This window comes from Neocloeon triangulifer, unplaced genomic scaffold (assembly GCF_031216515.1).
Source record: "Neocloeon triangulifer isolate White Clay Creek 2 clone unplaced genomic scaffold, ASM3121651v1 ptg000015l, whole genome shotgun sequence".
Taxonomy (NCBI): Eukaryota; Metazoa; Arthropoda; class Insecta; order Ephemeroptera; family Baetidae; genus Neocloeon; species Neocloeon triangulifer.
Genome location: NW_026775557.1, coordinates 2,512,931 through 2,521,842, shown reverse-complemented (window position 1 = coordinate 2,521,842; position 8,912 = coordinate 2,512,931). Strand labels below are relative to the sequence as shown.

The 8,912-nt window shown below is 38.1% G+C and overlaps 1 protein-coding gene across 1 annotated transcript; it reads right to left on the bottom strand.

Annotated features, from left to right (window-relative positions):
* LOC132202269 (transcription factor Sox-21-B) lies at window positions 1-7,918 on the bottom strand. Its single transcript, XM_059629074.1, has 5 exons — window positions 7,733-7,918; window positions 4,002-4,369; window positions 2,658-2,855; window positions 2,376-2,473; window positions 1-1,252 (listed from the first exon to the last, which is right to left on the bottom strand). Exons 1-5 carry the CDS (start codon window positions 7,768-7,770, stop codon window positions 575-577), a joined length of 1,380 nt encoding a protein of 459 aa, XP_059485057.1. The 5' UTR covers window positions 7,771-7,918; the 3' UTR covers window positions 1-574.
* Window positions 7,919-8,912: the final 994 nt, after the last annotated feature.

Here is an 8,912-nt window from a genome sequence, read left to right as displayed (position 1 = left end):
GATATAATATGCACAGTTCTTTTGTCACACATCGTCCAAAGTGGCATAGCGTTTTTCTAACAGTTTTTATTTTTCTTCAATGGTAAATTAATTTACAACAATTTATTATATAGCGTTCCTTAAATACACCTATACTCACAATAATTATCCGATAACTGATCTTCCATCTATTTTTCTTACACAGATTTTCTAAGATTTCAGGTGAGAACATTGTCCATAACACATAATTATCATTTACTTAAGTACGGACCATCTGCATAAAGACGGAATCAAACAAAAAACTGTCTCAGAAAAATTAATTACGTCTACTCTAACAGCGAGTATTAATAATTTAAACCATTTTCGTGAGATCATTTTGTCATTATAATTTGTATTACATTCAGAAAAAAGTCTTCCTTCCTTGTCTTGAGAGATTTGCTTCGATATAATATAATTGTCTCCACCGCGCTTAACCACTAAACATCACCATTCGATTTTCGCGATAGGGGTCATCTACTTAAATGAGCAATTTGCGAAACTAAATCAGATCACTTTTCCCCGAGAGAAAGAGAAAAGGTGCAAATGTGGTCCTCCTCTAGAATATCACGGTCAAAGGTCGCCTAAGGTCCGTCCCGGCGGCAGTGGTGGCTGGAGAGCCGCTCGGGGGAGTGGCTGAGGGCGCCGAGCTGGGAATGGAGCCTCCCCCTCCGGAGCCGGCGGCCGCGGCGGCCAGTTTGTAGTGGTGGCCTGCGACGACGGCCGCGTACTGGCTCATGGGCAGCAGGCCCTGGGGGTGGGGGTAGTAGGGCAGGATGCCTCCCGGGGGCGGAGAGCTGTCGTCCGGCTTGGCCTCGGGGGTGTTGGGGGAGCGGCTGCCGGTGCTGCCCTCGGCCGAGGGCGAGTACTTGGGCATCGAGTCGAAGCGCGGCCGCTCCGAGCCGGGGAAGCGGTCCTGCAGACTGTACAGTTTGGACGAGTCGAAGTAGGCCTTGGGGTCCAGGTAGTTGCGGGCCAGCGGGTCCAGGTAGTTGGGCATCTTCTGCTGGAACGCCGAACTGCCCTCGATAGGGCTCTTGGCCGCACCGCTGCTGGCCGAGGTGCTGATCGAGGGCGAATCGCTACCCCCGGAGCCGCCGGGACTCGTTGTCTGAGGGTTGCTGGCGGACACGGCCGCGTTGTACATTGCAGACATTGAGGACAGGCTGGGGTACGAGTTGCGGTACTTGTCCGCGTCCAGGGAGTACTTCATTGCTGCATCCATTGATGGCATAACCTGATGAGGAAACAAATTTTTAGAGAATCGTAGTAAAATATACTTTAATATTTAATTGAATAAAGATTTCATTTATATAAAATAAGAGGGTTATAAGAAAAAGAAGAAACTAAGTATACAGTTAAAAAATTAAGAATAAGATTTCAAGATTGGGGGAAAAAAATCAGGTTTAATTTTAATAAATTTTAGATAAATTATAAGTTTTTACAATCAATTAATTCATGTATTCTACCTATGAATTTAAAATATACAATTCATTTTAAAATGCTTTTGACTGAAGATCTGATTTCCATCACTATTTTTAGAAGCGCAATCGACTGGTTATTTTTGACTTTTTGCTTCAGGCGCGCAATCATTCAACCGAATCAGTCATCGCATGCAGACTCCAATGAAAGTAAAAAGCGAATGGTAGCATTGAAGTCAAATTAGAAGAGTTAATTCGCGCGGCTTTCAAGCAGATCGCGAGATCACTTCATCATACAAACGCTCTCAATTATTGAGAATTCAATTCTAAAGAGAGCGTTTCTTTATCAGTTGACTTTCAGTCAATCATTCGAAAGAATTTATCTTCATACTGTTAGAAGATATGCGAACTAATCATTTTAAGCTAATTTAATTGATCAATTTTAAAAGAGATTTATCTTAAATATTAAATAATAAGTTTTTTAACAATGGATTATAAGATGTTAAAAATTCTTATATTTTTATTGCGCAGGCTGAAAAGGTTCTTTCCAATGTGAAATAATAACCTTTTATGCAACGAATAATATTAATAAATTTAATATAAATTCCTCTTCAGTCATGATAAACATTAAATTAATACACCAAAATTGTTTTTGATCATCAGTGATCATAAATATTTTCTATAAATGAATTTTCTACAAAAATAAATTATATTCAAAGGAAAAAAACTCATCTCTTTGTTTTCATCAGCACAGAGAAGGGAAATAAAAAAATAAACAAAAGAATAATGACAGGGCTTCTTTGATAGCAAAGGAGACAAAGACAACTACATAAAAAGCAAGCCGCGCGCAGCAAAATCGGGGAAACTACAGTGAGAAGAGTAGACAAAGGGGAATGGAGTTGGAGTGTGTATTATTTGATCAAAATAAAAGGGGCGCACCTGTCCTTGGATGGCCGACTGCTGTGCGGCAGCCATGGCTGCCATGCTCAGTGAGCTGTACGCAGGATAGTACTGAGTTGGCACCTGACTTCCCATGCCTGTGAACACACAAAAAGCTATTCAGTCCACTCATTCACACCTCACGGTAATTAACAGTTTGTCAGCAGCAAAAGCGAGTAGCGCGGCCATTATGCTGGCCATTGTCCGCCACAATCGTTTTTCAACACTTTCAAGGAAAATGATCTCGCGCTATACAGAATGGACAACAAAAACCAAACTCACCGGCGCGCAAAGCCTCCATGCTCGGGACCGACGGGTAAGGAATCGAGTACGGGTAGCCTTCCTTACGCAGGGTCTTCGGCTTGCGTCTCGGACGGTACTTGTAGTCTGGGTGCTCCTTCATGTGCAAGGCGCGCAAACGTTTGGCTTCGTCGATGAAAGGACGCTTCTCGTCTTCGGTCAGCAACTTCCACTCGGCACCTGCGGCACACAAAAGTGTCATCTGTTATGAAAAACCTCACTTTTGTGCGGACCAAAATATAAATGATTCATTGAATGCGTCTCTGCGAATTAAAAATAACAAAAGGAAATGATTGAAGACTTAAAAATCGTAAATTTATGTCAATATGGCTTAAACTCTGGGATTTTTTTTGTATCAGTTAAATAAGATTTTTTAATTAATTCGTAGGGCACGGAGAAATAAAATTACTCGGAAATTTGTGAAAACAGTGCAGCTTCTCTTCTATTTCATGCTGTTGGTGACAATATTTGTACCTCACAAAGCAAACGTAAATATATAAATTAAATTAAAATTCATTACAAAAAAAAAAACGCATTTTGCATTTATGAGAAGAGAAAGTTTATTCATGCCTTGCTTAAGGCTGGTTATTGCCATCTTGCTAAAAAAGCACTAAAAATGGAGTGTGAAGAATTAGGGGGGAAATTTTTTGATTCAAATGATTTAATTAAAAGTTGAACAACTTTCTCCACTCAAAAGTGAAATGAAAGAGATTGTAGGTCTTTTAAAATTTATCATATAACTTGAACCATGTAATTTTTATACCAATAAAACTAAAGCAATAGTTGTATAATTCAATAATTACAAATAATAAGTTAAAAATACAAAGACTGTCAATAAATATTAATTTAAACAAGTTTGAATAGTTGGAAAACATGATAATGATGGTGATGAGAATATCTTCATTAAAACACAGTTTTCAGGACGGAACCACTTTATAAATTAATATTTAATTTGATAAACTTCAAAATGATAAAATAATGAAAGTATTTATTTCATGTGCGACTTAATTTTTATAGAATAAACAATAATAATGATAAACCGGTAGATTTTTATTTACATTATTAAATCTAATTGTAAATAGCTATTAATTTAAAATTGTTAATCCGCACTTCAAGCAAAATCTCTCTCATCAGTATATAGAGGGGTGTGTTTTGTATAAAAGAGTGCAGGGGGTTGTATAGTGTCCTCTCAGCAAAGGGCTTATCTCGCGGCACCTTTGTGTGCAAACAGCTTCAGCAAAATTAGAACGCAAAGAGGGGAAATAATAATTATAATAAGAGAAAAGCGCCGGTTGGGGTGCAAAAAACTTATATAAGTCAATTTACCTAATCGCTTGCTGATCTCAGAGTTGTGCATTTTGGGGTTGTCCTGGGCGATCTTGCGGCGCTGCATGCGCGACCAGACCATGAAGGCGTTCATCGGCCGCTTGATGTGGTCGTCCTGCGGCTTCTTGAGCGCGGCGGCCGCGGCCTGGGCGCCCACCATGTGGTGCTGCTGCTGGTGGTGCTGCAGGGGCGAGCCGCCCCCGGCCAGCAGCATGGCCGCCGTGTTGAGGTCACCAGCGGCCATGGCACTGTGGTGCATGCTCTGCGCGGCCTGGTGCTGTTGCTGGTGGTGGTGGTGCAGCCGCTGGCCCGCTGGCGACAGCAGCGGATTCGACGCGCCCTCCATCATGCCACCCGCCTGCCTGAAACTGAGAAACCAAAATCCAAGTTTAAATACAGCAATCAACAGCGATTTGCGTGTTTCAAAAGTATAATATTACGCAATCAAAAATTATGGATCAAAATTTTCTCAAATTATTTAAATACCAAGTCGATGACGGTAACAATAAGAAACGTCAATTTAACAAAATTTATCGCTTTTGTCTAAATCAAAAACTTATATACGCATTTAAGTTATTGTTGCGATTTAGGACGACAAAAATTCCTTTGCAAATTATAACCTTCCTAATAATAATAATAATAATAATAATAATGAAATTAAGGATGCACCTAAGGCAATTAATTAATCAATTGTATAGCATAATTATAATGTTACATAAATATTTTCAGAAAAGAAAAACGCATCATGGCGCAAAATAAAATTGAAATTGTACAAAATTGGCGTCAAAAACAATTAAGGAATTAAAATATTATTCTGTATAATATCTAATTTATAGTTAATGTACGTTTAGTGAAATTAAATAATTTGCTTCTTAATTTATAATATTTATTTATTGCGTGAGTAATCGATTGAATAATTAATTTATTATAAAGCTCCGTTGGTTATAGAATTAAAAATATTCTAGTTTTTTTAATAACCATTTGTTAGTTTCATTTGCTTTTTGCAGTAATATACTTATATGTTTGTAAACCCATTCTTTCCTTTCATTTATTATTTATTTTTTAATTTTTGTACCGGCTGAGAAAAACAAGTCAAATGACAATTACTAATTGCTATTCTCAATGCACACACTAAATGAAAATTTGCAACGTCACCGTAGGAGCAAAAACATTTCATAAATTAAAATTTTAAAAATAAATTAAATTTTATTTAAGATGTTTGTAAAATTATAACAGTTTACATTAAAGAATTTTTAATATGATATCATATAATTTTTATTAATTAAAATTTTCGCAAAAATGATGTCCATGAGGGGCGACTTTAAAAGGTTAATATTTAAAACTATAAGTTTTTATTCATGCAACTCGAAATCATTGCGTCTGAAAGAAAAAAAATAAATTTCCATGAAGTGACTTAACAATAAATAAAAACAAGAGGAAAATAAGCTATAAATAAATAGCGGCTCACTTCAAGCATTTTATGCAAATCGCACTCGAAAGCCATTTCTGTCGCTTTTCCGAAGTTGGTTTGCTGTGAGAGGAGGCAATAAAATAAAAGCAGTGCCAAGGCAGTAGCTTGTTTGGTGCTTTGCGCTGTGTGCATCCAATAAATTAGTGCCCGCGGCTGACTGTCGCATTGTCCTCCGCAATAAAGATATAAAGACCGTAATTTTGTTGTTTCAAAACGTAAATTCCACGGAAAAAGAAAAACAAAACAAGAAGACGAATAAATAAACAGTATCAACTTGGAAGCAAATTATTATCACTTTATGGATGCGAGTTTTTTGTTGGCGTCTTTTGCGGGCAGTTTGTTTTGGCGGTGGAGCCGCGGCAGGAGGTGGAAGGAAACAAATCAATAATAGCTGAATAGAAGTGTAATGAGTTGTTTGAGCCGCGCGGGGGGAGATGAATGGACGTTTGGTGTGTCGAGGGTCTATTGACACAATGTGCTGTATGTATATGTATAACTGCGCGGCCGATGCATATTAGTGGCTTAAGCGTCCAACCCTCCTGAAAAAGGGAACGACTGGCCCGCCAAAATCACTTTAGCATAAAAAAATCCAATGGGAAATTGTATGCGCAAAAGCTCTCGTTGCACCGCGTCATTCAGTGTAATTGCAGTTTAAACAAAAACACGTGTGACTTGATTGAGTGTTTTGGCAAATATTAGTTTATGCACTTCATTATGTTACAAGGCTATATACAAGAGTATTAATAATGCGTAATTCAACACTTCATCTAATCGTCTTAGAGACCACAATCATTATTTCAAGCCCATTTTGTCTTTATATTGTCCAGAACATGAATATAAGAGCAGAAAATTTATCAAAATTTGTGCTATAGCGAAGCAGCAAAAGGATTCTGATGGATATGCATTTTAATTATTTAGCCAAAAAGGAAATAATAATGAATGCTAAAGGTTTTGAATTTGATTACTTCGGAAAATAAATCATATGCGTTAAACGTGGTTAAACGGAATAACTGATTTTTTTCAACAATAAGCATTATGTTGTACAATTTGATGCGCACCAAAAAGCTGAAACGCTTCCAAATTATATTAAAAGCGATTTAGCTCAAAACGTTAACTTCAAAATTAGAGTTAATTAACAAAATAAACCTCTGCAAGATCTTCAATCTCCAAATTTGCTATAATTCAAACAAATGTGCAGTTATTCAGCGTCTATAATAAGAATTCCTCAAGCTATAACGTTTTGTTTAGGCCAAAAAGGGAGCTCTTTGGTTAAAGGCAGAATTTGTATGGATAGAGCATGGTTTAATTAATTAAATACAAATTTCAAAGTATCAATTAACAAGATTTTACATACACTTTCGAGAGTTAATTAAATGGCGACAATTTGAAGAAACATGATGTGTGTCAATCACGAAAAACCATACTTAATTTTTTTTTGTAAAAGAAACTATGAAAAAAAATGTATAATGCGTGGGAAAGAAAGACCAAAGACCTTATTTTTATCTAATAATAGGGTTTTGCACAGACCTGTTTTTAAAGGAGTTAAAAAGTGTATGGCATGTATTATTTAGTAATCGGCTCAAGCGCATTGTCAAAATATTGTACTTGTCAGCGAGTATTAACATTTTTTTGCTGAGCAGTTTTTACAAAAAAGAGAAAGCACACTTTATTTAAACAAAAATAAATCTTTGCTGAAAAAATGGCAGCTGCTCCATAAAATTACCTGACAAACTATTATCGTGTCAATAGGCATATTAAAAACGCGGCCGTTTACAAAGTCATTACTTTATGGTAGAACATTTCCAAAATACATTTTTATTAATTTTGTATTTTCCATGCATTATATAAGAGTGTGGTTTTTATTGGTTTATAGGATTATTGTTTCCTTTCATAAAAATATAACTATACATACAAGATGGAAAAGGCAATAGTATCATTAAACAGGAAAAAAACTAATTTAATTACATTATTTTGTAGAACTTTAATTTTTTGTGTATAGACACGAAATAATCAGGTTATGATAAATGTCTGCAATCTGAGATTATTACAAAATAAAGAAATTTTGTAACATTTTCTACTTTCATAAAACTTGAATAAATAAAAAAATTACTTTTAATGCAAGTATGTTAAATATTTAAGAGGACGGGGTCTCTTTAATGGAGCCAACGGGATCAAATGATTAGCCGCGTGTCAAACGTCAATAGAACGATCCGCGTTTGTGAGATCGCCGGGGGCGACTATTGTATATTATTCAACGCACCTCATCAAGTGGCTGGCGGCCTGGTAGTCGATCTCCATGTGGGGTGCCGTTTGTGGCTAAGTCAGCAGCATGCACGTGGCTCCGCGTCCAAGAAACACCCTGAATAATAATTCACTTTGGTACACAGATGAGGGAGGCTGCGAGCCACACACACGTCTCGAATCTCGGCACGGTCCCGCGAAACTGCTGCTCCGCGGCGGACGGCGATGGGAATTCTTGAAAAAAGGGAGCAGGCAGCGGCGGCGGCGGCGGCCCCTTCCCTTCCCCTGACAAGGAGCACCATGCATGTTAGGACCCCCCACTCGAGAAGCAGATGAATTTCTTTCGCGTGTTTTGTGGCTGACGTCACGCCGCGCAGGCACCAATGGAAAGCATTGTTCGCCCCACTTCTATTTTCCACCTGTCACTCCAGTGTTGCTTAAGATTTCATTGGTTGTTTTATTCCGGCTAAAAAATCGCGCTTTGTGCGTCTCCTATGGCGATGAAAGAGGAAAATTGCTTTTGTCCTGCCTCCCCTCGCCCGCCGCCTCCGCTGCCTCCGCCGCCGCTTTTCCGGCGGCCCATGTTTTTCCCGACACGTCGAATGCATTTGCAAATAAATATTGCGCCGCACAAAGCTGGCGAGTGACACCTTGAGTGATATTCTAATGGGCTTCCCTCGCGCGCGCTCACGTTTATGAAAAATGTGTATCACTCGCGCGAGCGAGTGTCCGCCATTCAAAACCGCCGCCGCCGACAACAACAACAACAACAACAACTCGTCAAATCAACAATGCTTCTCGGCAACAAAAATATTGTACAACAAAAACGCTCGCTTGTGTGCATTTGCTTGACAGCAGAAATTTCATTCGTCTCTCTCTTTTGCGAGCGAGCAAGCGACACCCATACTTCTTCTTGCGCAAAACGTTTTCAGGCGCGCACCATCATTTGAATCTTATTGTGTCGGTGCGCGCTTGTTTGATTATACGCGTGTATGCGATGTTGTGTCGTATCTGCTTTTCAAAAATTTAAAGGGAGAAATGGATGATATATAATGTTTTGTTTGTTCTGATGCGACAAATACACAATTTCGTTAATATCTGCTTAAGCAGAATGACGAATTTTAATACACGCATATAAAATATGAGCATCTCTCTCATTGCAATTGTGTTTTGTTACAATTTATAATTATTGAAAAATA

Coding starts and splice junctions, on each gene's coding strand:
- LOC132202269 (XM_059629074.1), bottom strand. CDS start 7,770: ATGGAGATCGACTACCAGGCCGCCAGCCACTTGATGAG. Junction 2,856..4,001: donor TGAGATCAGCAAGCGATTAG/GTAAATTGACTT, acceptor TGTGTGCCGCAG/GTGCCGAGTGGAAGTTGCTG. Junction 2,474..2,657: donor CATGGAGGCTTTGCGCGCCG/GTGAGTTTGGTT, acceptor GTGTGTTCACAG/GCATGGGAAGTCAGGTGCCA.